We start from the raw sequence: 27576 nt of genomic DNA, 5'->3' as shown, positions 1-27576 counted from the left end.
TTTTCGTTTTCTCGATTGGCTGAGGTGCTGGCCGGGCGGAATTTCCGATTGGTCAGTGTACGCTGTTGCTAGGCAGGTGCGACATCACGAGACGGAGCTTCCTCTTTTGATGAGTCGGCTTTAAGGTTCAGTCAGCGTGAAGCTTTCAGTTCTGCTGCGAGCCTCTCCGAGATCTGCAGTTGCCTACTTGTTGTTTCTCGACTTCTCCTCGGTCCTTTTCCTCCCCCAGTACCATGGCCTCAGGATCCGAGTAAGTGTGGGCTGCCCGCTGACAGGCCACGGCCTAGGGCCAGTCGTGGTGGTGCTGGGTCTGGTTCGGCCTGCTTCTCCTAATACTGCATCCGCGCTGCGCTGCCCAGGCCGGGCCCGGCAGCGAGGTCGATCCGGCGTTGATCCAGCTGTGTCATGCAGGCTCTGAGGAGGTGGGAGGGGGATAGGCGGCTCTTCACGCGCGCCCGGTCAGACGTCTGCCCGTAGGGGGGTCTCACGCGTTGCTGCCCCTGCCCCCTCCTTCGGCCGGGCCTCCCCGGCATGTGTTGAGTCATGAGGGGGGTGAGGCCTGGCTAGGTCGGGCCTTCCGCGGGGGCCTTGGCCGTGTCCTCGCCTGGGGCCATCCACCCTGGGATAAGCCTTAGCCAGGGAGGGCTTTGTTTTCTGGGTTTCCTGAAAGCGGTAGAGAGGCTGGTGGGGCAGCTACGGGGGAGAGGCCCGTAGCTGCCCTCGGGTCGGGGCTAGAAGTCACTTGGTAGTCGAAGAGGCCGGATATGTTGTGCCGGGCTGGCTGCTGTGGCAGCTGAGGCAGTCGGCTATGTTTTCGTTTCCATAGTCTTGCCTCACTCTGTTTTCAGTTCCACGCTGAGGGTCATTTTTTGTGCTCCTTAAATATAAGTATAATGTCGGTCTTTCAGCTCCTAGTCTACATGTGCAAGCCACTTCATTGCCATTTGAGAGGAGTAAAAATAGAGCCTAAAGAGAATTTCCAAATCCAAGAATATTTCAAATTACTTGTTGGCCTTGCCAGATGTACTTTCAGTCCCTTTAGAAAGTGTCCGTGGTGTATCTTCTTTCCTTTTGCAACTCCTGCAACTTAGACCTACTTGGTCCTACTAAATCAGTTCCAGCAAGGTATGCCAAGAATGTAGTGTCCCTAGTAGACCTTGTGATGGAAGTGATGGCTTCAGAGGCATGTTTTGAGTCTGAGCAAGGTGAACAGTTTCTTTAAAAATAAGTTTTTACTTTTGCAAAGTTCTCACCATGTAGGAATCAACAGAAGTTACTCTGCAACTGGAAAACATTTGCCTTTTTAGTTGTAATTTTTGGGTCAATGCTGTTGGCAGCCATCTTGCTGAATTGAGCTTTAGCACAGAGAGTAGCATTGTAAGAGCTATTAGAGTGTGGTTTCTGATGAGATTCTCATCTTCATGTGCATACCTGTCTGAAACTGAGGACTTGACATTTTGAGAGTGGGTAAACTCACTGCTTGGTTGTTGAAACTGATGTGGCCTATTGTGTACAGGGGGGTTGTACAAGGGGGCTAGACAAAATGTACAGGGGGGTTGTACAAGGGGGTTAGACAAAATGTACAGAGGGGGTACTGCTTAAGTCATAGCTGGTTTAACGAGCTCAGCAGATGTCTTATCAGGCAGTACCAGAACAGAACCTCCTAATGAGGAGAATAGGGGGGGTTGTACAAGGAGTACCGCTTAAGTCATAGCTTGCTTGACAAGCTCAGCAGATGCCTTATCAGGCAGTACTAAGATAAAGCTTCCTAACGAAGGGAATAGCCCATTAAACCAGTTAGACATAGACCAGACCCATCCAGCTCCTAAAGAGCATGCGTGATGACCAGAGGTAAAAAGTTCAAGCCTGAGGAAGACTCGTTTACTTCATCTTGAAGACCCCTACCCACAAGAGGAAGACTACTTACTTCATCTGAAGACCCCTGCCCAAGACCACCAGGAGGCACTGCGCATGCGTGGAGAGCCTTTTAGCTCATTATAATACGAAGCAGGGATAGAATATGAATATGTATGACTTTACAGGATAAATGTAGAAGAAAAACGGCACTAAGACGTGCATGCCTTTTGGAGTACCAGTCCCCCGTGCGTCTTCAGCTGAATAAAGCATACCTACTTTACAACTTTAACGAAGTTGTGGAGTCTATTCCGCTATCAATTGTTACATGCTGTTTCAGTAAGTGGCTGCAGTTGTCAGATGTTTCACTCATTTGCTTCAATGCATAAAATGTTTTATGGATTTTTATTTACTTAATACTTACCTGGGGAAAGTAGTTCAGTCTATAACATGGATGTTCAGGGTGGTAAGAAACTACTGTCAGGTTTTATCTAGGAAGCAAGTTCATGAGGGTATTGATAAAATGGCACACCAGTATACAAAAGGCATGACTTCACTTTTGTTACTGAAGCTGGAATCATTTTGAGTTGGTGAATTTTCATTGTATATTTAGCATAGACTTGCAGGAGCAACTTAATTCCCTACTTTATGTGGAGCTTTGGCGATTGGTAGTAATTTTCAGAAGAATCAGTAATTACTTTCTGACCTCTTCATACTGTCCACCACAGTGCATAGCTTCTGGGCATTACTGTATGCTGAAGAAGGGGAGCTCTGGCACAGAGATAAACAATGAAGTATTATAAGTTGTAAAATGTCCCTCCCCACCTCTTCCCTATTTCAAATGGGGCTATTGGACTGCTTTACTGAGAGAGAAAAGGGAGCTGAGAATGGAAATGGAGAGCTCGTTATTGTTGGTCTTTAGGGTGAGTACATATTTGCTTCAATTTGATTTAAGTCTTATGCTTTAATATGCAAGCTTGGCCATTAGCTGTGCCATTATGTCCTCTTCTGGCTTCTGTCTAGAGTCAGGCTTGATGCAAGCTTAGACTTTCCTTTTAATTCCAAAACAGCTCTGAAGATACATTTTATGTTCAGTTCACCTCTGTTGAGTTAGTGAAAGAAAGGTGAGAGAAAGTGCATAAGGGAACTGACAAAAGGGGTGAGTAGAGGGATTTGCACTAGGCTTTCTGATGGGGAAAATTATTGAGGAGCTTTAGAAATTTCCTAGGTTAGCTCTGTCCTGCACTTTGCTGAATTTTAGCAACACATGTAGGAAAGTTGGCAGGAGAGAACCCCAACCCATTCTTTATACTTTCCTGCTTAGTATTTTCAGTTTGGGCTCTCCTTTCCTGACACATACATAATCTGGGATTGTCTGAGCGTGGTTGAGGTGCACAGACATATTTTCCTTCATTTCGGTTACAGTATGAGGAATCCCCAAAGAGATGCAATGAGGACAAATGGTGATGATGATATTCTGAGTTGCTACTGGAAAATGGGTAGTGCTTCTCTGTCCAAGTCCTTACACTTGTCAGTAGGAGAAATAACATCACTCTCCTGTGTAGCTGTCATGTAATTTCTTAACACCTTTGTTTCTTTGCAGAACTATCAGGCCAGATAAGTGAAGCTAACCCCATGCATATAGATGTATGCATGCTGTTACTTGGAGACTTTTATTCTATTTTTGTAATGCCTCCAAGCTTTTCACAGGATCATAAGGGTTGGAAGTGACCTTTGGAGATTGCCTAGCCCAACCCCCTGCCAAGGCAGGGCCACCTAGAGCAGGTTACACAGGAATGTGTCTAGGCAGGTTTTGAATGTCTCCGGAGAGGGAGACTCAACAACCCTCCTGGGCAGCCTGTTCCGGTGCTCTGCCACCCTCAGTTTAAAGAAGTTCTTCCTCATGTTGAGGTGAAACTTCTTGTGTTTCAGTTTATGCCCATTGCTCCTTGTCCTGTTGCTGGGTACCACTGAAAAGAGTCTAGCACCGTCCTCCTGGCACCCACCTTTGAGATATTTGTATGTTTTAATGAGATACCCTCCCAGTCTCTTCTTCTAGACTAAACAGGCCCAACTCCTGCAGTCTCTCCTCATAAAAAAAAAAGATGACCAGAGCCCTGATCATGCTTGTGGCCCTCCAGTGGACCCTCTCCAGTAGCTCCTTGTCTTTCTTGTACTGAGGAGCCCAGAACTGGACACAGTACTCCAGATGTGACCTCACCAGTGTCGAGGAGAGGGGGAGGATCACCTCCCTTGACCTGCTGGCCACACTCCTCCCAATGCATGCCAGGATACTCTTGGCCCTCCTGGCTGCAAGGGCATACTGATGGCTCATAGTCAACATAGCATGCACCAATACTCCCAGCTCCTCAGCTGAACTGCTGTCTAGTAAGTCAGCCCCCAACCTGTACCGGTACTTGGGGTTCTTCCTCCCCAGGTGCAGTACCCTACACTTGCCCTTGTTGAACCTCATTAGGTTTCTCTCCACCCAGTTCTCCAGCCTATCAAGGTCCTGCTGAATGGCAGCACAGCCTTCAGGTGTATCAGCCACTGCCCCATCTTTGCATCATCAGCAGACTTGCTAAGGGTACACTCTAGCCCTTGCTCAAGATCACTGATAAGCAAGTTGAATAAGACCAGACCCAGTATTGATCCCTGGGGTATGCCACTGACTACAGGACTTCAGCTGGATTCTGCTCTGCTGTTCATAACCCTGTGAACTGCCATTCAGCCATTTCTCAAAGCACCTCACAGAGAGAGAGAAAACTATAAAAAAAAAAACAAAACCAAAAAAAACAAACCAACAATAAACAGAAGTGTTGCATAATACAATTGCTCACTGCCTCCTGACTGATAGCCAGCCCGAACCGAGCAGTGATCAGTCCCTTCTGGGTGATTCCCCCCAGTTTCTGTATTGCGCACGACATCTGTAATATGGAATAACTCTTGGTCTAGTTTGGGTCAGGTGTCCTGTCTCTGCTTCCTCTTGGCTTATTGTGCCCCTCGTCACTGGCAGAGCATGAGAGACTAAGGAAGTCCTTGATTGGGGTAAGCATTACTTAGCAACAACTAAAGCCACTGGTGTGTTATCAGCATTGTTCTCAGGCGAAAGCCAAAACACAGCACTGGACCAGCTACTAGGAAGAAAATGAACTCTATCCCAGTTGAAACCAGGATACCTGATTGTCCTGGGTTCAGCAGTAGCAGTCATTTTTTTCTCCTCCTCAGTAGCTGGTGCAGTGCTGTGTTTTTTGACTTTCATCCTGGGAACAATGCTGATAACACCGATGTTTTTAGTTGTTGTTACGTAATGTTTACTCTGACCAAGGGCTTTATGAGTCTCATGCTCTGCCAGGGAGGAACGGAAGCCAGGAGGAAGCAGAAACAGGACACCTGACCCAAACTAGCCAAAGGGGTATTCCATACTACAGCATGTCATGCCCATGGTGGGAAACCGGGGGCAGTTACCTGGAAGGGCTAGATCACTGCTCGGGTTGGGCTGGGTATTGGTTGGTGGCTGGTGAATAGTTGTATTCTCTCCCCTTGTTATTTCCGTTATTATTATTATTGGTGGCAGCAGTAGTGGTTTTGTGTTATACCTTAGTTACTGGACTGTTCTTATTTCAACACGCGGGAATTACAGAATCATAGAATAGTTAGGGTTGAAAAGGACCTTAAGATCATCAAGTTCCAACCCCCCTGCCATGGGCAGGGACACCTTGCTCTAAACCATATCACCCAAGGCCTCGTCCAACCTGGCCTTGAACACTGCCAGGGATGGAGCATTCACAACCTCCCTGGACAACCTATTCCAGTGCTTCACCACCGTAATAGGAAAGAATTTCCTCCTTATATCCAATCTAAACTTCCCCTGTTGAAGTTTTAACCTGTTGCCTCTTGTCCTATCACTACAGTCCCTAATGACAAGTCCCTCCGCAGCATCCTTGTAGGCCCCCTTCAGATACTGGAAGGCTGCTATGAGGTCTCCACACAGCCTTCTCTTCTCCAGGCTGAACAGCCCCAACTTTCTCAGCCTATCTTCATATGGGCGGTGCTCCAGTCCCCTGATCATCCTCGTGGCCCTCCTCTGGACTTGTTCCAACAAATCCATGTCCTTTTTATGTTGAGGACACTAGAACTGCACACAGTATTCCAGGTGAGGTCTCACAAGAGCAGAGTAGTCACCCTCCTTTTGATGCAGCCCAGGATACGGTTGGCTTTCTGGGGTGCAAGCGCACACTGCCGGCTCATGTTCATTTTCTCATGGACCAGCACCCCCAAGTCCTTCTCCTCAGGACTGCTCTGAATCTCTTCTCTGCCCAACCTGTAGCTGTGCCTGGGATTGCTCCGACCCAGGTGTAGGACCTTGCACTTGGCATGGTTAAACTTCATGAGGTTGGCATCAGCCCACCTCACAAGCGTGTCAAGGTCTCTCTGGATGGCATTCCTTCCCTACGGCGTATCAAGTGAATTATATTCTTTCGATTTTCCCCATTCCTCGGGGGGGGGGGGGGGCCCCCCCCCCAGGGAATGAGCCAGCGGATGCATGGTTTCTGGGTTGCCAGCTGGGCTTAAACTAGGACACTGACAGTATGTTGTTTTCAGTTTTCTTATTGCGCTTTCAGTTTTCCTGGAAATCCCAGAACTTTTAGGGCTTTACCAAGACCACATATTAGGTTAAAGATGGAATTCATGAGCTCTTTCTAGATGTGTCCAGCAGTCCGTCTTGTGTCTTTTTAGGTTTAGAGAATAGATCTGTAACATCTCACATGGTCATTGAAAGGGATGGATGTCAATTTCTTAGCTCTTGCACTATTTAATCAAGAGAGGAAAAAGGCTGGCAGTCCTGGAAAGACATGTTTTACAAGCCCTTCTGTTGTTAATTTAAAATAATGTTGCTTTTCATTTTTGACGTATTTCCTATGCTAATAGGGCTTATGCAAAGCTTGAAAATCTTTTGGAAACAAGCTGGTTGCCCTCATAAGCTTGCTTGGTGGTGTTCCCCCTTTTACATGAGAAAGAAAAGTGTCGATACTGTGTAGTCTGTTTTGGAAAAAACTCTATTTTGAGGGGTAGGGGGACCTTGGTTAACATAACACTCTAGGTATGTCACCTGTCTCTGATACACTTAAAAATGCAGTGAGCATGCCAAGTAATGCGCTGTTGCCACAGTCTGTGTTCATGCTGTGTAGCTGCTTGTTCTGCGACCACTCAAGGTTTGATTTCTGGTTATTTTTCTCCATAAAACATTGAAACTGAGCCAAAGTGTATGGCAACATCTCATTGATCGCTTCATAGCTATTTCCATTTGAGGCTAGTAAAGTAGTTATATTTAGTGACAGAAAATATTCTGCTTTGAACTCCTGAAGCTGATGCCTAGGAATAATATTCTTCTTTGTCTTACAAACAATAATAGTTTCTGAAAGACAAGCCAACAAAGAAACGGGTAGAAAATGGAGAACAAAACAGTGGGGTGGCTGGAAAGGGGGGAGCAATATTACTTAGACTCATTAATTTCTGTTTTCTTTGCCAGTTCTAAAGCGGATGACTTATCAACTGCAATTCTGAAGCAGAAGAACAGGCCAAATCGGTTAATTGTTGATGAAGCCATCAATGAAGACAACAGTGTTGTGTCACTGTCCCAGGTGTGTAATCTATAAAAGCAAAGCATTTAATCTGGTAATATGCAAGCTGTTGCTGTCTATTAACTTGAGTTGTAACTTTTCAACATGAATCTAAGTATTTGTATCAGAAGCTGCAGCAGTTACAAGTGAGGGAGGTGGGTTGTCTTGTTTTCTAACACGCTTCCATGATAAAATATATTTTGATTCTCAACTTTTAGGTTTCAGATGAATTTGTGCCCTTAGTCTGGCTTTCAGGATTAACTCTTGACTGGTGTAGTGGGAGCCTCTGCCTTTATAGATCTAGTATATTGCTTCCAAGATGTAATTCTACAAAGTCAAGTAACTCTCCTTCAAATGCTTGAATTCTTGTTTTGTCAAAAGCTTGTTCTATGCTGTTATTGTTTGCAGGCAAAAATGGATGAATTGCAGCTGTTCAGAGGAGACACTGTTCTGCTAAAAGGAAAGAAGAGGAGAGAAGCAGTCTGTATTGTTCTGTCAGATGATACCTGCTCAGATGAGAAGATTCGCATGAATAGGGTTGTTCGTAACAACCTGAGAGTGCGCCTGGGTGATGTGATCAGGTTAAGACTAGTTTGCTAACTGTTGCATATCCCTGGGTGTCCTAAATAATTTGTGCATTGGCTCCAAAATTATTTGGTCTGTAGCAGAGACAGGGCCTGCAGGAATTATTCTTATGTCTTCCAGAGGAGATCACCGAAATCTGTTCAAGCATGTGTCTTGCAGATTAGTACTAAAAAATTTATGCTAAAGATTCTTGAAGTCTCTTTGGGACCTTCACGAGCCCAGGTCCTGTCATTAAATTAAGTTGTTCTATTACCCCACTGTTGTCACAGTCATCTTCCCAAATTTACTTTGTTAAATGAATTCACAAACTTTTCATGTCTAAATTTTTTATGTCTACAAAGTTAATTGTGGAAAGCTGTAAGCAACACTGTAATTGATCCCATGGTAGGGTTAGCTCAAGCACTGAGCTGCCCTATGCCAAGCAGAAGTTAAAACTTGCTAGAAGTGAGTGACAGAAACATGAAGCAGCCAAATAGCAAAATTAAAAGTTCTCTAGGGTTGTTTATATTCCAATTTTTATTGTAAAATAATTTTTAAATTAGGAATGCTTTGACGTTGTTGCAGGAATTTTGTGCAGCATTTGCAGAAGGTAGTGGGAAAGCACTGAAGTATACATCTTGGTTTATAGGAGGCAGATTCCATTCTATGATGGGAGTGGGGAGGTGGGAAATGTGAGCATTTCTTAAATATAAAAAAGCTTATTTGCAGCCTTAAATATGTAAGGGCTGAACATCTTCCTAATCTGGAATATTGTACATGTTCTGGGAAAATTTGAGCCTGGTTTCTGACACTAGACTTCCTGGGGTGATATCTGGAATAATCTTTAAATGCCAAATGTGTTTCATGTGAACTTTGTAGAGGAGAGGAACAAGCCTGTTTCACCTGTCTCTCTACCGCTAGAAAATGCAAGTTTTAAACACCACTGTAGTTGGAAAAGAAGTGTGCTTAGAGCCAGTCTGGATTTAAAATAAAAGTGAATCCTTACTTTAACCTGATGTGATATTACTGTTGGAATAATTTCTAGTGTGACAGTTGTGCACTCCCCTTCTGTTCTGAGACTGTAGTGGTTCTTAGCATTTCGGATGTGTTACTGGTTGTCTTAGCTTTGTTGCAAGGGTCAGAAAATTCATATTTCTTACCCTCAAAGTTTTTCTTGCTGATCTTTAAGTACTTACTATGTGACTTTCTGTGGCCTGGTTTCTGCCAAAATCCAGGCTCGTGCATTAATTGCTTCCTGCTTGTAGTCTGTCAACTTTTCCTTCTGGGGCAGTCTGTCTTTTCCTTTACTCTTCTGCTGTATCCTCTCCGTAAAGCATGTGGTGAAAGACTCTATTAAGAGTCTCAAACAAAGTAGCATATGAGAAGTTGCATGCTCAACTGCAGTTCCATGTAGGCTTTTCTTAGCTGTCAAACCTAGTTGAGCTTTCTGCTTCTGCCACAGCTTGGTATTCTGAGGTTTTGCTACAGTAGGCTGTTTGCCTACACTGTAAAATAATAGTTAAAATTTTGATTTAGAGAGAGACCCAACCCTGTACCAACCCTTACAGTTGGTTCAGCAGTAGCTCCTTGTTGAAACAAAAGTTAGCTTATGACTCTCACAGGTCTTGAGGCTGCATTAGTAACTTGTAAATGTGCTTTGGGGATGGTGACGGGGGCTACAAAAGAGCAGGGAGTAAGAAGAAAGTATGAGACTCCCCAGCAGTTTTGGATAGAGCTGAGAGGAGTGAAGGAGATAAGGCATGTGTTGTGATTATTAATGCTCTGATGGGCATGATTTTTGCCCTGTCAGCATTGTTATGCAGGTGGGAAGCCTCACCAGGGCCTTGGAGGGGCTTTGCTGGCATTTGTACTGGCTTGGGAAGGGACATCACTGTCTTGTCCAGACTAGGGTATATGTCCAGGATGATATGGTTAACTGGAGTTTTCTTCTATTGCAGCATCCAGCCTTGCCCAGATGTGAAATATGGCAAACGTATACATGTGCTACCAATTGATGACACAGTAGAAGGGATCACAGGGAATCTGTTTGAAGTCTATCTCAAGCCGTACTTCCTGGAAGCATACAGACCTATCAGGAAAGGTAATAGGCCCTGTTTTTAAAGTCCTGGTAGGCAGTGAGTGTGAGCTAGTACTAAGACTGAATAAAGAGAATTTCTAGAAGCTTGCACAGATCTCCACAAAGCATTAGACTGACATATGAAAAGCGAGACTTTCCTGGTGCTGGTTTAATTTTTTCCTAATCTTCAGAAGAAAGGGTAATATCAGGTGCTGACTGGCAGAGCAGCTTGATAGTTCTCTTACAGTTCTTTTGCTACATGGGATGGGAGAGCATCAGAAAAGGTTCACGTAGAACCTCTGTTTAATGAGATTTTTCTCCACTTGATGGGTTTGTGGAGTTGCCTGAATATTAATCAGTTGACTGGATATACTAGCTGGCACCCTGACTAAATTCACTTTTTCAAAGGAATTTAATAACTGGGAGAGTGCATAAAAAACAAATATACTTTTAGAGTTATGCTAGTAGCACTTCTGCTGGAACAAATAGATCCTAATGGTGGAGTTTGAGATCCTTAGGGTGGCTAGGAGGGTATGCAGCAAGCTGGCTACCCTGGACTTCAGGAGAGTGGATTTTGGCAACTTGAGGAATCTGCTTGGTGGAGTACCATGGGATAAAACCCTGGAGGGAAGAGGGGTCCAATAAAGCTGGTTAATATTCAAGGATAACTTCCTCCAAGCTTAGGAGCAATGCATCCTGACAAAGAGGAAGTCAGACAGGAACACCAGGAGGCCTGTGTGGATGAACAAGGAGCTCCTGGAGAAACTCCAGTGTAAAAAGGAGGCCTACAGAGGGTGGAAGCAAGGACGGTTAGAGTGGGAAGAACATAGAGAAATAGTCGGAGCAGCGAGGGATTAGGTTAGGAAAGCTAAAACCCTGACAGAACTCAATCTGGCCAGGGACATTAAGGACAACAAGAAAAGCTTCTATAGGTACACTGAGGATAAAAGGAAGATGAGGGAAAATGTGGGCCCTCTCCATAAGGAAATGGGAGACCTAGTTACCTGGGACATGGAGAAGGCTGAGGTACGCAATGACTTTTTTGCCTTGGTCTTCACCAGGAAGAACTCCAGCCATACTGCCCATGTTGCAGAAGGCAGGGACTGGGAGACTAAAGAATCACACACTGTAGGATAAGATCAAGTTCGAGATCATCTAAGAAACCTGAAGGTACACAAGTCCATGGGACCTGATTGAGATGCATCTGTGGGTCCTGAGGGAACTGGCAGATGTAGTTGCCAAGCCATTATCTATCATATTTGAGAAGTTGTGGCAGTCTGCTGAAGTTCCTGCTGACTGGAAAAGGGGAAATATAACCCCCATTTTTCAGAAGGAAAAAAAGGAAGACCCAGGGAACTACAGCCCAGTCAGTCTCACTTTGGTATCTGGCAAGATCATGGAGCAGATCCTCCTGGAAACCATGCTAAGGTACATGGAAAATAAGGGAGTGACTGGTGACAACCAACATGGCTTCATTAAGGGCAAGTCATGCCTGACCAATTTGGTGGCATTCTAAGATGGGGCCATGGCATTGGTGGATAAGGGAAGAGCAACTGATGTTGTCTACCTGCACTTGTGCAAGGCATTTGACACTGCCCCACACGACACCCTTGTCTCTGAACTGGAGTGGCATGGATTTGATAGATGGACCACTTGGTGGATAAGGAATTGTCTGGATTGTTGCACTTAGAGTTGTGGTCAATGCCTCGATGTCCAAGTGTAGATCAGTGACTAGTGGTGTCTCTTGGGGGTCAGTATTGGGACCCATCTTGTTCAACATCTTTGTCAGCAACATGGACAGTGGGATTGAGTGTGCCCTCAGCAAGTTTGCTGATGACACTAAGCTGTGTGATTTGGTTGATACACTGGAGGTAAGGGATGCCATCCGGAGGGACCTTGACAAGCTTGAGAGGTGGGCCAGCGCAAACCTCATGAAGTTTAACAAAGCCAAGTGCGAGGTCTTACACCTGGGTCAGGGCAACCCCAAGCACAAATACAGGCTGAGATGAGAATGGATTGAGAGCAACCGTGAGGAGAAAGACTTGGGGTGCTGGTTGATGAGAAGCACAACATGAGCCAGCAGTGTGTGCTCACAGCCCAGAAAGCAACCGTGTCCTAGGCTGCATCAAAAGAAGTGTGACCAGCAGGTCAAGGGAGGCAGTTCTTCCATTGTGCTCTTGTGAGACCCCACTTGGAGTACTGTGTTCAGCTCTGGGGGCCCCAGTGCAAGAGGGATGCAGACCTACTTGAGCAAGTCCACAGGAGGCCATGAAAATGCCCTGAGGGCTAGAGCATCTCTTCTATGGAGACAGGCTGAGAGAGCTGAGTTTGTTCAGCCTGGAGAAGGCTATGGGGACACCTTATAATAGTCTTCCAATACTCCCTTATGAGGAGAGGCTGAAGGAGCTGGGTCTCTTCAGCTTGGAGAAGAGGAGACTGAGGGGTGACCTCATCAGTGTTTACAAATATGTAACGGGTGGGTGTCAGGATGATGGAGCTAGGCTTTTTTCAGTGATATCCAGTGATAGGACAAGGGGCAATGGGTGTAAACTGGAGCATAGAAGGTTCCACGTTAACATCAGGAAGAACTTCTTTACTGTGAGAGTGACAGAGCACTGGAACAGGTTGCCCGGGGGGGTTGTGGAGTCTCCCACATTGGAGATATTCAAGGCCCGCCTGGACAAGTTCCTGTGTGATGTACTCTAGGTTACCCTGCTCTTGCAGGGGGGTTGGACCAGATGATCTCTTGAGGTCCCTTCCAACCCTTGGGATTCTGTGATTCTGTGATAGAAATCTGAAGAGGAACTTTTGACAAGGGCCTGTAGGGACGGGACAAGGGGGAATGGCTTTAAACTGACAGAGATTGAGATGAGATCTTAGGAAAAAATTCTTTAGTATGAGGGTGGTGAGGCGCTGGCACAGGGTGTCCAGAGAAGCTGTGGCTCCCCCATCCCTGGAAGTGTTCAAGGCGAGGTTGGATGGAGCTTTGAGCAACCTGGTCTAGTGGAAGATGTTCCTGTCCGTGGCAGAGGGTTAGAACTGTATGATCTTTAAGGTGCCTTCCAACCCAAACCGTTCTGTGATTCTTTGACTCTAATACAGTATAAACACCAGTTGAAATTATACAGGTTCTATAGCCCTGTTTAACCAGGAGTCATAGTGCAGTATTATATATAATTCTGCTTCTGGAGGCAATTAGTATCAACTAGTTATAACAACTTTTTTTTTATTAAGTTGGGCCTTTTTGCCTGTTTTAGAAATGCTAAATTAAAACTGAGTGGAAAAGAAATGTGATTCCTTGTGTTTATATTCTATTTAAGCAGTGTTCTTTTCTGTTGTGTTCTGGTTTTGTTTGCTGTTTGTTTCCGGATGAAATTTGAGAACTACTGCTTCAGGTGCTTGGGTAGTTACAGTACATGCAGCTTTTGAGTTAAAAATGCAGAGCAGCGTTAAAAGTGCCAGTACTGTATGTCTGTGTAACCCACTTCCTAGTCCTCTGTGGCTGCTAGTAGTGTAAGGGTTGACATTTTGCAGACATCTGTTGCAGCAGGCTACTGAAGTGTGGGGTTTTACAGGTGATATCTTCTTAGTGCGTGGAGGGATGCGTGCAGTGGAATTCAAAGTGGTGGAGACAGATCCAAGTCCTTACTGCATAGTGGCTCCAGACACAGTGATCCATTGTGAAGGAGAGCCCATCAAACGAGAGGTGAGCAGAATCCTGCTGTGTGGTTCTACTGAGTCCCCCCCATCTGAAATCTGTTTTAGTGACAGTCCTTGAGAGCAACAGTGTTTGCAGTTCCTGTTTTGGCATTTTGTGTATTGAATATAATGATTAAAACATCTGATTTCAGGAGATGATCTGCTGCTGAAGGTAGCCAGAGAAATGGGCTTCCTGTATCCTTCCTTAGATGCTGAGAAAGCACCAATGCTTAGGTTTGCTAAAGAGATGCTATACTTTGGCAGCAGCTGGCTTTGCATCTGCTTCCAGATATCTCATTCTGTACTTAGATTCATCTTTTAATTCTAAAGTTCCCGCAGTCCATAGCAGGGAGTGCTAAATTTCATGGCATGTGAAAAGAAAGCAATTAGTACTTTTTCAGTGAGAAACTTGAAATCTCTAAATGGTTTTTAATATTTTTATTATTATTATCCCCCCCCCCAGTCCCTTAAGGTATCTAGCCTTGAGTGTACCAACCTTGAGGCAGCCTGAGTGGATTGTCTGTCAGGTCTTGGCCACCTTACTGTTACAGAGTAGGAAATCTCAGAGAAATGAGCCAAAGTGGTTGTATACTTCATAAAGTAAGTTCCTTTTTACTACCTGCAAGTCAGGGTGAATGCTGATTTGTAGTTAACTACCTTGTGACAAAATCACCTCTCCTTGACACTTGTGAGACTATGACTGGCCACTGGGTGAGTCCAGTTTGGGTTCTTCAGGACACATCAGAGACAGATGGGATCAAGTTCATCCAAGGAATGAAGGAGAAGCAGCTGGGAGAGTGGGTTGACGCATGATGGAAAAGGGAAGGCAGAGGCAGGCTTACCTGCAACTGCCTGATGGGAAGGGGTAGATAAACAGGCTCTTGAGAGAGCTGTGTGCAGGGACAGGACTAGAGGCAATGGCACAAGCTGGTTCAAGGGAAATTCCCAATAGATATTAGGGAAAAGACTTCCCCAAACCCTGGAGCAAGGTCCAGAGAGGGCAGGAATCTCCAGACCTGGAGACCTTCAGTGCTTGATAGAGCCAGACCCTGAGCAACCTGCTTTGAAGTAGTAGTTCCTGTTTGTGGTGCTTGGACTGAAACCCCTCTGAGATTCCAGGCTGTGTTGTTTTATTATTTTAGTGTTGCCTAATGTTACAGATAATGAAGGCCAGTAGAGATCTGGACAGGCAAATGAATGGATACTGAAAGAGTTGGTTACAGTTGGTCTTATCTGCACATCTGGATCTTGACATTTTCTCTTAATTTCAAAGGAAAACACTATGTTGGGCAAACTGTAGCTGGGATATGTCAAGTAATTAGAAATATCACTTAGAGTTTAAAGAATAAGTATATTTTATCCTGGGCTTCATTGTCTATTGTTATCTTTGTTAACCACATCAGAAGGTTTCAGAGCTTGTTTTACACTGGAGTCTGTAGGGAACCTGGCAGTAGAGGCTTTTATTCAAGAGGGTATGCTTCAGTGAGGTGTAGGTACATGAAGGCATTTCCCTTTGCATGTCTGGGAAGAGAGAACTAAGAAACAATTGTAGAAGACACCAGGAAGACTTGAAAGTGAGAATCTCAAGACAGCAAACAAATAGCAGCAAACAAAAAACCCAGATTCCTGGGTTCTATAGACTGGAAGGGGCTATTGAAGTATTGTTTTCACTCAAATGTTTCCTTCTGGGTAGGATGAAGAAGAGTCACTGAATGAAGTGGGCTATGATGACATTGGTGGCTGCCGGAAGCAGCTGGCTCAAATCAAAGAGATGGTGGAACTTCCCCTCCGACACCCTGCACTCTTTAAGGCCATAGGGGTGAAGGTAAGTCCCCATGTGCACCATGTGGGTGAGTGGGCTGGCCCTTGTGGATGACTTTTGATGTTAGAGGTTTATGAGGTATGGGAGGGGAAGAAGTAATTTGGGTGTTGCTGGTTTTGTTTTTTTTGGCTTTGTGTTGTGATTGTTTTGTTGGGGTTTTTTTTTTTTTTTTTGGAGGGGGTTTGTTTTGTTTAATGCTAGTGTTAGGAAAGTATTTCCTTACATGTTTTGGACACATTAAAGTACTGGCAACTTGCAAAGCAGAGGGATACTTTGAATCAGTGCTGTCAGTTATTGACAAGGTTTTTGTTTGTGTGTCATGCAAAGTAATAAAGGCATTGATTAGCAATGATGGGATGACAGCTGTTGCATGAGTTTGCATCACAGTTTTGGATTGGCTTTATCAAATGCTTAGTATTTCACTGTGAAGGTACTTAGACATTCAGATACTAGCTCTTCACCTAAGTTCTTTGCCTTTGTCCTCAGCCTCCACGTGGGATCCTGCTGTATGGTCCTCCTGGCACTGGTAAAACACTGATTGCCCGAGCAGTGGCCAATGAAACAGGGGCTTTCTTTTTCCTGATCAATGGTAAGTTTTGTGGCTGCTTTGGCCCCAGGTCTGCTGTGTGCTCATTCATCCATCTCATAATGAACGGTATTAATAGGGATTGAAGAGCCACATGTTTTCCCTGATATCCTTCCTTACCTCTTTGAAGTGTGCTCTGGGGATATTTGGAGGCCATTTGCGTGGAAGTATCTGTAGTGGCGCTTCCCTTAAGCTCGACTTGTTTTGTAGCAGGCTGGTTGGAAAGACACCTTTGTGATGCAGGGACTTGGAGTTTGTCTGGTTGAGTGTTCATTTATGATGGTGAAGGCAGAGCTGGGAGTGATTGTTTTGTATGGGTGCAGGACACTAGTTTCTGTTGCTGTCAGCATGTTGTATTCAGAAAAGGAGTAGTGCTGGTTTTCTGATTTCAGTCACTTAAACCCATGAAGGTCAAAGCAAAGGAGTGCATGGCACAGCACAGCAGTGAGCAGTGGTAGGAAAGTGACTTGTTTTAAATCTCAAGATGTGCTTGAGAACCTGAATGTGCACAAGTCCATGGGACCTGATGAAATCTGTCCGTGGGTCCTGAAGGAGCTGGCAAATGAAGTTGCTAAGCCACTGGTCATCATGTTTGTAAAATCATGGCAGTCAGGTGAAGTTCCCGACGACTGGGAAAAGGGAAATATAACCCCCATTTTCAAGAAGGGGAAAAGGTATGACCAGGGAATTACAGACCAGCCAGTCTCACCTCTGTGCCTGGCAAAATCTTGGAGCAGATTCTTCTGGTAGGCATGCTAAGGCACGTGAAAAGCAACAAGGTGCTTGGTGACAGCCAGCATGGCTTCACTAAGGAGAAATCCTTCCTGACCAATTTGGTGGCCTTCTGTGGTGGGGCTACGGAACTGATGGACAGGGGTAGAGCAGTTGACGTAGATACCTGGACTTGTGCAAAACATTCAACGCTGTAGCACATGACATCCTTCTCTCTAAACTGGAGAGATATCAATTTGGTAGATGGAACACTTGGTGGATAAAGAACTGCCTTGGATGGCCACAGGCAAAGAGTTGTGGTCAATGGCACAATGTCCACCTGGAGACGAGGAGTGAGTGGTGTCCCTCAGGGATTGGTGTTGGGACCGGTCTTGTTCAACATCTTTGCTGGTGACATGAACAGTGGGATTGAGTGCACCCTCAGCAAGTTTGCCGATGACACCAAGCTGTGTGGTTCAGTTGATACGCTGGAGGGAAGGAATGCCATCCAGAGGGACATTGATATGCTTGTGAGGTGGGTTGATGCCAGCCTTATGAAGTTTAACCATGACAAGTGGAAGGTCCTACACCTGGGTCAGGGTAATCCCAGGCACAGTTACAGGTTGGGCAGAGAAGAGATTCAGAGCAGTCCTGCGGAGAAGGACTTGGAGGTGTTGCTTGATGAAAAAATGAACACGAGCCAGCAGTGTGCGCTTGCAGCCCAGAAAGCCAACTGTATCCTGGGCTGCATCAAAAGGAGTGTGACCAGCAGGTCGAAGGAGGTGACCCTGCCCCTCTACTCTGCTCTTGTGAGACCTCACTTAGAGTACTGTGTGTAGTTCTGGTGTCTTCAACATAAAAAGGACATGGAGCTGTTGGAATAAGTCCTGAGAAGGGCCACAAGGATGATCAGGGGACTAGAGCACCTTCTGTATGATGATAGGCTGAGAAAGTTGGGGTTGTTCAGCCTGGAGAAGAGAAGGCTGTGTGGAGACCTCATAGCAGACTTCCAGTATTTGAATGGGGGCTGTAGGGATGCTTGGGAGGGACTCTTCATTATTCTGTAGTGATTGGACAAGGTTAAAACTTCAACAGGGGAAGTTTAGATTGGATATAAGGAAGAAATTATTTCCTGTTAGGGTGGTGAGGCACTGGAATAGGTTACCCAGGGAGGTTGTGAATGCTCCTTCCCTGGTGGTGTTCAAGGCCAGGTTGGACAGAGACTTGGGTCACATGTTTTAGTGTGAGGTGTCACTGGCCATGGCAGGGGGGTTGGAACTTGATGATCTTAAGGTCCTTTCCAACTCTGACTATTCTATGATTCTGTGTCAGATGTAAGTGGACTGTTTCTAACCATATGTTCCTCTTGTCATATACTTTCCAAGTGTGCAGAAGGTGTCACTGCATGTGAGTGAGCCGGACAGTACTTTAGAGATTTGTTCTTCTATTATGTAATAAACATAATGTTGTCAGAATTAATGATGTGTTCTCTGTCTGCTGGTCCAAAGCCTAGAGCTGCAGGCAGTGTTGTAGATTGAGCTGGTATGAATTGCCATGTTACTTGTAATGAAACACTCTTAGTACCTGCCTGTACAGTGGCTCTGCAGCTGTTGCCCTTTAGTCAGCTAGTGGTTTTGCTCTCGTGAGGCTCAAGTTTCTTTTTCTTGGATCTCTTAGAAGCATGCTGTTCTCTTCATTTGCTTTGGCTTGAAATATAGATACTCCCATGTGAACATTTTACTAAAAAAAATTCAGCTGCATGCCTTGGGGCTAGCTGCCTCTCTTCTGGGTGCCACAGTGCTGTTATTCTCTTTCAGGTCCTGAGATCATGAGCAAGCTGGCTGGTGAGTCTGAGAGCAACCTGAGGAAAGCCTTTGAAGAAGCAGAGAAGAATGCTCCTGCCATCATCTTCATAGATGAACTGGATGCCATTGCTCCTAAGAGAGAGAAGGTAAAGAAAGCCTGTAGAAAGCAAAGGAGTACATCTTTTTTGGTAGTGGCTGATGTGAATCTGCATTTGGCTACAGCGTAGAGTAGTATTTAACTTAATGCTTGAGTTCACCCGAGTGTCAGATGTTGGGTATTGGAAGAATCTGATCTATTTCATGTCTGTTGTATTTGTCTGCTCTGGTGCAATACTAGCTCCTGTGCTGTGTTTTAGAGCTTTTGGTCTAATAATTACTTTCTCTTTCCATAGACACATGGAGAGGTGGAACGTCGCATAGTGTCTCAGCTGTTGACTCTTATGGATGGACTGAAACAGAGAGCACATGTGATTGTCATGGCAGCTACCAACAGGCCAAACAGCATTGACCCAGCACTCAGGCGATTCGGTAACCACAGTTGCTTTTTTGTTTGTTTGTTTTGGGGTTGTGGTTTTCTTTGGGGGGGGGTTTTGATTTTTTTGTTTGTTTGTTTGGGGATTGGGTGTTTTTTTCTGTATGTGTGTAATAGATATTTTGTTATGAGCTATGCTTCAGGGGCCTTGGAAAGTTTGAGCAGAAATTAATATTAAACATCATCTGTGTGTTACATTAAACTATTGAATTGTCTCCAGCTACTTGTTTGAAATTCATTTCTAGGCTTCCAGCCTTTGGTATAATTTTCTGTGCTTTATTAGGTTAGAACTTGTAGAAATAACAAAATACTTAGAGGACTACACACTTTTTCACTTCATCAATTAAGTGAGGCTATTTCACGACTAAACACTTAAGGGGTTGTTCATGTCTCAGGTTGCAGAAGGCTCTGAATTGTCCAATTCCTCTTTTGATTGATGAGAAGTTTTGTAGTTTCTGAGATTCAGGTTTTTGAAACTTTGCAGTGTGAATGTTCAATTGGTAAAGTCAAGATTGAGGGGGAAAAATGGCCTCTTAAATGTGTAGTGAGGTGTTTGAATGCACAGCTATGGCTAGAGGAAATTGATAGGTGTACATACTTTAGTTAATATTGCAGTAATATATAGGTTTCCTGCCTCCCCAGATATTGGGGCAATTCATATTTTTCACCACTTGGGTACTGCTATGAAAGTTCTGAAAAATTAAGTCTTGGTATTTGTGTGTCTCTCTTCTGTGTCGAGGACACAAAGGTAGAAATAAACAAAAATGTCTCGTGGTATGTTGGTTAGGGGAAGCATATTTTCTATAAATGAGTCTCATGGGAGGGGAAGCAAAACAGAAATCGTCTGTGTTTCTATAATCTTGAACTCTGGTTAATATAGTAGTCTTACTTTCCCTAAATGGTTAAAGCCTTTCCTCCTTCCCTAATCTGACTTGCTGTGCTGATAAATGCTGCAGAGAAACTCAAAACTCTGGCATTTTTTGAAATATGTATTTGTGGCTCATCATCATGTTCCTCTGTCAGAGGAAGGCAGCAGCTGCAGCACCTTTAGTTCACAGAATCAGCAGCTCAACATATGTTTTGTATTCCCCAGGTCGTTTTGATAGAGAGGTAGATATCGGTATCCCAGATGCCACTGGGCGCCTGGAGATCCTGCAGATCCACACAAAAAATATGAAACTGGCTGATGATGTGGATCTGGAACAGGTGAGTAGCATGCTCTTAGGAAAGCTTGTCTCTGCTCATTTAGGACAACATGAAACTGGGCAAGTGTATGATCTCTGGGCTTCCTTCTAACTAGTTTACCAGTGACCAAAAATCCTCACTTGCCTAGTGAAGAATGGCATGACCAAGTGAAATGTGTATCAGTCCAGTTTGGAAGTGCCTATCCTCCTGGATTTGTTTGCTGTGTCATTTTCTTTAAAAATAAAGCAAGCCTCAAACAGTGCTTCACAGAGCTGGGTGAACATTATAGTGATACTGGATGGTTACTGTAATCTCTGTCCTGAATGAAGAACTGAAGTCCTTAGGGTTATCTTTCTGCACACCATCTGAATTCCAGTTGCAGCTTGGATCTAAATAGTAGGTGGAACAGCAGTGTCTTTGCCTGTTAAATATGTGATGGCACTTGTCTTGAATTTGCAGCAGAGCACTGATGCTCCTGTCCTCCAGTGTTTTGTTGCACCTTTGGGTGAGTGACCAAACCATTGACCTTGCAGAGTGCTTTCTTGTATCCCTGTGAGTCATAGTGCTTCTCTTTCAGGTGGCGAATGAGACTCATGGCCATGTTGGTGCTGACTTGGCTGCTCTTTGCTCAGAAGCTGCTCTTCAGGCTATCAGAAAGAAAATGGATCTCATAGACCTAGAAGATGAAACTATTGATGCTGAAGTGATGAACTCGCTGGCTGTGACCATGGATGACTTCAGGGTAATGCAGGAGTGCCCCTTTCTTTTGGGTGCAGTGTCTAATTGTTTATCTGAAGTGTGTGAACATAACGTGGTATAATTTATATAATGCTATTTCCTCTAATGATAGTGGGCTCTGAGCCAGAGCAACCCTTCTGCTCTTCGGGAGACTGTGGTGGAGGTGCCACAAGTTACCTGGGAAGATATTGGTGGTCTAGAAGATGTAAAGAGAGAACTCCAGGAACTTGTACAGGTAGGGGTTTCCAACAGATTTTTTTCCTAGTCAGATTGAAAAATAATTATTATAATAAAATTCAGAACCTCTTGACATTCCTGTTTGGGCTGTGAACAGGGTAAATGCAGAGTTCTTATGGTGTTTTCTTGTAATGAACTGAAAATACCATGCTCTTCCATCTTAGTGAACTTAAGCAGAGGAAGGTGCTGGGAAGCAGCATTGGGCTTTCCTTAGCTGAGTCTACAGTGACATCTTGGGTGGGTGTTTTGCTACATGCAGAAATGGCAGGAGCTTCTCTTAAGTGGAGACCAGCAGTGGGACCACTGCTGAGAATCTTGTTACATGATGACTTTATATGCCAGAAAGTGGATGAAAATTCTCATACCAAGAGCCCCTGAAGTGCTTTCCAATCAGTGTTCGCATAGGGACAGGTGAGAAGTAATTTTGAAGTCTTCTATGGAAGGAGAGACTAGAACAAAGTCATGAATGGTCTGTAGAAACTTCTAGTGCCTGCCAGTGTTGGGTGGTTTGGGTTTGATATGTCCCTGCTTTCAATTGGCACTGTATAAACAGCCTGTCTGTGAATAAAAGAATCTACTTTTCAGTGTTAATTTTCCTGGTGTTAAAATCATTGTATATCTCTGACTTTATTTCAGAGAATAAATGCTCACATCAGACATCTTGCCTGTCTCTGGAGGGCAGAGCAAATAGGTTACATAATGAGCTGTTACCTTTTGTTTCTGCAGGGCAGAGTGAAGCTGGGGTTAAGTGTGCTGGAAAACTACCTGAACTGGTACTTAGTGCATAGGTGGAAGTAGACTGTTTAAGGCAGCTTTACAATTTAGCTGTGGTGCTTTTCAAACCAGTGTCCATTTAAAATTTCCAGTGGCACTGAGCAGGCAGAATCTTGTGCTTAACCTACCAGAAATATCACAGTGTTTCTGATAGGAGCAGAAACAAAACTGATCTAGTAAAACATGTCCCTGCCCATGGCAGGGAAAAGGTTGAACTAGATGATCTTTGGAGGTCTCTTCCAACCCAACCCATTCTGTGATTCTAAGGCATAGACCTGTTCTGGCTCACTGAGAGGTTTTTGTTTGGTTTGTTCCTCTTCAGTATCCTGTGGAGCACCCAGACAAGTTCCTCAAATTTGGCATGACCCCGTCAAAAGGGGTTCTGTTCTATGGGCCACCTGGCTGTGGTAAGACGCTGCTAGCCAAAGCCATTGCTAATGAATGCCAGGCAAACTTCATTTCCATCAAGGGGCCAGAATTGCTCACCATGTGGTTTGGTGAGTCTGAAGCTAATGTGCGTGAGATCTTTGACAAGGTAAGTGTATCTTCTACTCCTTGTACTACATTTGTGCTGAGATACTCCCAAAGCATTGTCTCTGCTGCACCTGTTTTACTGGCCTAGTTTTTTGTGTATTTTGTGTTTTCCCCTCTTGCACCAAGAGCAGAGGCTGCTTTCCTGATGTTAGGGAATTAATTCTCTTTGGCAACATAACTATTTAAATAGTTTCCTCCTGCTGTAATTTGTATCTGTTGTTACAGGATGATAAATGTCCTAATATCTTAGCAGTGAGGCTAGCATTAGGATGGCATAGATATTCTCCACATCCCTGAAAACTTACTTTGGCACCTCATTAACCATCACCTACATACTTTCAAAACATACTATGGGTTCTTATTTTTCTGTAGATGGACTTACATGATCACTGTAGGTCCGTTTCAACTGAAATATTCTATTCTTGTCTTGAAATAAATATATAGCTTGGAAAGGAGCTCACTCCTACTGCCCAGTTACCCCATAGATAGTGTGACCTCCTGTCCCAGAAGGTACCTGCATGGATTATATTGAAAATCCTTACTCCTGTGGTCAGGGAAGGTGCTGAAAGCAAAATTGGAAGGGGAGTGAGAGAGAAAAACTTAAATTGAGAGGGAAGCTCAGAGGCCATCTGGTCAAGCTATTTATCCAGAGCAGGAAGACAACCTGGAAACTGGGGCCTCATCTTCTGAACATGTGCTAAGGCTGGAGAATCCCTGATCTCTTTAGGCCTTGTGCTAGTATTTGAGCTCTTTCTAAAGATTTTTTCCTTATTTCTAACTGAAATTTTCTTTGCAGTCATTTGTGCCTGTGCTCTTTCATCTTTTTACTGTGCATCTTGAAGAAGGATCTGGCTCCCTTTTTCCTATATCTATCCATTAGATAGCTGAAGACGATGATTGGATTTCCCCCTTCCATTTCATATATCTCACCTACTGATACTTGAGTGCCTAAATAACCAGTTGACATCCCCAGGTCTTGCAAGGAGAGTTCTGGTCCAGGCAGATTAGCTCCAGCTTTCCTTCTAGGCATTGGAGTTACCACCCTTCTGCTTGTTTTATAATGCTTCTAACTTTGGAGAAATTCATCTTGTTCAGGAGAGTTTAATTGAGGGTTTGTGTGGCAGAAGACTGTTTTGGAGCAGTTCCTTCAAGCTCTTCTTGAAGCAGCAATGCTCTGATACTCCCCTGAGCTGCTTTAATGGTAGGGCAGGCTTGGTGTGACATCGGCATACTCTTTGCTGGGAGGTATTAACATGGAGTAATAGTTTCCGGTTGCTTTTTGCAGGCCCGCCAGGCAGCCCCTTGTGTGCTCTTCTTTGATGAGCTAGACTCCATCGCAAAGGCTCGAGGTGGGAATATTGGCGATGGTGGTGGTGCTGCAGACCGCGTCATCAACCAGATCCTGACAGAGATGGATGGCATGTCCACCAAGAAAAACGTCTTCATCATTGGTGCCACCAACAGGCCAGACATCATTGACCCAGCCATCTTGCGCCCTGGCCGCCTGGATCAGCTCATCTACATCCCCTTGCCTGATGAAAAGTCCCGGGTGGCTATTCTTAAAGCCAACCTGAGGAAATCACCAGTTGCCAAGGTAGGACCTGCACCCTGACCATGTCTGGCTTGGGTTTGCTGTGTGCTGCATGTGCTCTTCACAAGCTGGAGATAGAGTAGAGGGCTGGTGACTGCTCCATGCAGTACAGAACTGGGAAGCTTTCAGTCCCTGAAGGATGGAAATTAAGAGTTAGGGAGAGGCTTGAGCTCTGAGACTAGGTATTAGGTGTGTAAGCATAGCAGGTCTTTATCATATAGTAGAGTTCTGCCCATGATGTGGAAACAGGAAAGCCTGTTATGGCAAGATGGAAGAGATTCTTGTACTCTGAAAGAAAAGTAAATGTAAAAAAATGGGTAGGAAATGGAAATTGAAGAGGAACCATTGGTGTTAATTGTTGCTGAACTCTGTCATAGGCAAGAGCTGCTTCCCTTGCCTGGGGAGCAGGCAATAATGCAACTGATGGTTAATCAGGAAAAGCAGTCGAGAGCTCAAGCTTTTTTATGTTAAGCTTATCTTTTTAGGTGCTGTTGGGAAGGAAAGCTTCAAAGGTCACAGTACTACTCCCTTGATTGAGGGGAAGGAGAAGGAGGTTGGTTATCTTGGTCTGCCTGTGGCCCATCTCCATTTCCAGTCTGACCGTTTCATTTGACTCCTAATGCTGAGACCTGAACGAATCCTATCCTAAATCCACACATCAACCTGCCTCTTCTTGAGTGTGAACAGTGCAGAAGCCTTCTCCCCCTCTACTCTGCTCTTGTGAGACCCCCCTCTGCAGTCCTGTGTCCAGCTCTGAGGCAACAATACAAGAGGGACATGAAGCTGTTGGAGCGAGTCCAGTGGAGGGCATGGAGATGCTTTGAAGGCTGGAGCACCTCTCCTCAGAAAGGCTGAGAGGGCTGGGCTTGTTCAGCCTGGAAAAAAGAAGGCTCTGGGGAGACTATTGCAGCCTTACAGTACTTAAAGGGGACCTACAGGAAAGATGGGGAGGGACTCTTTCTTAGGGTGTGTAGTGATAGGATGAGGAGTAATAGTTTTAAAGTGAAAGAGGGTAGATTATATTAGATATTGGGAAGAAATGCTTTACTACAAGGGTGGTGAGGCACTGGCCAGAGAAGCTGTGGCTGCCCCATCCCTGGCAGTGTTCAAGGCCAATTTGGATGGAGCTTGGAGCAACCTGGTCTAGTGGAAGGTGTCCCTGTCCATGGCAGGGGGTAGGAACTGGATCATCTTTAAGGTCCCTTCCAACCCAAACCATCCTGTGATTTACAGCTGCTTCGCAGGGTCTTGCTGGGTGTGTGGGGAGTGTGGCCTGCCTTTTGATGTGTTTGTTTTTTTTTTCCCCAAAAGCAAGAGCCTTTTATCAGCTTATCTTTTCCAAATTGGCCAAAGTTAAGGCAGCATGTTGGTACCCTGGGATTTAAAGACACCCCCCCCCATCGTTGCATGAGGGTGTAAGGTGTAAAGGACAGGCATCTCTTTGGTTTGGGATATTTTTTTGTTTTGTTGAGTGTGTGTGTTTTGTTGAGTTTTGTGTGTGTGTTGTTTGCATTTTGTTGTTGTTTGTTTGGGTTGGGGTTTATTTTTTGTTTTGTTTTTTGTTTGTTTTGGGTGGGGTTTTTTTATGTGTCTGCTTGCATTTTGGTGGGTTTTCTGGGTTTTGGTTGGTTGGTTTTGACTGTTTGTGTATGGTTTTGGGTTTGTTTTTTCTTGTTTGTTTGTTTGGGGGTTTTGGGGGTTTGTTGTTGTTTTGTTTTTGTTTTTGTTTTTTTTTTTTATTAGGATGTTGACCTGGATTTCTTAGCTAAGATGACCAATGGCTTTTCGGGGGCTGACCTGACAGAAATTTGCCAGCGTGCCTGCAAACTGGCCATCCGTGAGTCCATTGAGAGTGAGATCAGACGAGAACGAGAGAGGCAGACCAACCCTTCTGCCATGGTGAGTGGGGCACTCTGAGCTTTCCATGAGACAATGCAGCTCACCTCTGCTCATGTATGAGACGGGATATGTTTCTGTCCATAATCCTCAGATAGGGATGAGTGGACTCTCAGCATAGAGCATGGAGCTGGAGCATTTTGTTCTCATCTTGTAGGCGCTTGAGGCCCTCCTGGGGTGCCTCATTGTCAGCATTGCTCAGAAGGCCCCTGCTGCAGCTGTGACTCAGTCTGCCACAGTGTCCCCTACTTTGGTGGGTGTTGGAGCATCCTGGCCTAGAGGGAGAATGTGAGAGCTGTTGGGCTGCAGAATTTGGGAACACAGCTCACCTGGGCCCTCTGTCCCACTGCAGGAAGTGGAGGAGGATGACCCAGTTCCTGAGATCCGCCGGGATCACTTTGAGGAGGCCATGCGCTTTGCTCGACGCTCTGTCAGTGACAATGACATCAGGAAATACGAGATGTTTGCACAGACTCTACAGCAGAGCCGTGGCTTTGGCAGCTTCAGGTAACCATAGGGGGAGGGCAGTATAGCTCAGTCAGCCCCAGAACAGAGTACTGAGACAGCTTTCTGCTGGATTCTGGTTAACAAATTCCCTCTTCCACTGCTTTTTCCCATTCTCCCCAGCATGTACAGCAGCTAGCTGAGCATGTAGCAGGTGTAGGCTGTGCTGCAGGTTGGTTGTAACTGCTCTTAGTGCTCCTGAAGCCTGTCAACCCTTTCTTCCTTTAACATGATTGACATCCAGCAGCTGTTTAAGCCTTTTGTGTGACCTGCCATAAGGCCTCATCCCATTTCTCCTGCCTGTCCTACTTGGCACCTGGGTGTTGGTGTGGAGGGGAGGTCATTGTGCTGAACTTTTTGAGGAGGCTTTTGAACAGCTTCTCTTCTCCCCTTCTGCACCACTGCATACAGGTTCCCATCAGGTAACCAGAGCAGTGCTGGTCCAAGCCAAGGCACAGGAGGCAACAGCGGGGGCAACGTGTACAGTGAAGACAATGATGATGATCTCTACGGTTAAATTGCTGTCTGTCCTCTGTGGACCAAACCCTACATCAGGCCACATTGTACAGGAAAAAGAAATCCAATGTTCAGTGAACTCTTAGCATCTTCATTCCTCAGTTAGAATGGTGTAAGCTGCATGTCACACTTTGTACGGGGATGTTTTCTGCAAACACAAATCCAGACCAGTGTTCAGTTGGGAGGCAGGCAGTGCATTAACAAGGAGGGGAACCAACTTAAATTCTCAGAAATTTCCATTTCAGTTTATGTGGCAGAATCAGCAGTTTTAACAAAGAGTATAATGCTAGCCTGTGTAAAAAAATAACACAAACAAAAAAAAAAAAA

General features: G+C 44.9%; 1 protein-coding gene across 1 annotated transcript; it reads left to right on the top strand.

The window, feature by feature from the left end:
* The first annotated feature begins 29 nt into the window (after positions 1-29).
* On the top strand, positions 30-27576 carry LOC133211241 (transitional endoplasmic reticulum ATPase-like). The gene is made up of 17 exons (XM_061351438.1): positions 30-250; positions 7388-7499; positions 7887-8059; positions 10001-10143; positions 13695-13825; positions 15512-15643; positions 16127-16229; positions 18755-18888; positions 19135-19270; positions 20368-20480; positions 21037-21201; positions 21310-21432; positions 22531-22743; positions 24028-24336; positions 26077-26232; positions 26582-26736; positions 27145-27576. The coding sequence occupies exons 1-17, from the start codon at positions 234-236 to the stop codon at positions 27248-27250; spliced, it is 2421 nt and encodes an 806-aa protein (XP_061207422.1). The 5' UTR covers positions 30-233; the 3' UTR covers positions 27251-27576.

Source organism: Neopsephotus bourkii, unplaced genomic scaffold (assembly GCF_033783945.1).
Source record: "Neopsephotus bourkii isolate Nb327-2 ecotype Australia unplaced genomic scaffold, CSIRO-AGI_Nbou_v1 NB_587, whole genome shotgun sequence".
NCBI lineage: Eukaryota > Metazoa > Chordata > Aves > Psittaciformes > Psittacidae > Neopsephotus > Neopsephotus bourkii.
This window is presented reverse-complemented; position numbering and strand designations above follow the sequence as displayed.

What these genes read in the sequence shown, in the direction of transcription:
- LOC133211241 (XM_061351438.1), top strand. An exon ending in CGCCTGGGTGATGTGATCAG is followed by an intron (nt 8,060 to 10,000) that starts GTTAAGACTAGT and finishes CTTCTATTGCAG; the next exon opens with CATCCAGCCTTGCCCAGATG. An exon ending in TGACCATGGATGACTTCAGG is followed by an intron (nt 21,202 to 21,309) that starts GTAATGCAGGAG and finishes CTCTAATGATAG; the next exon opens with TGGGCTCTGAGCCAGAGCAA.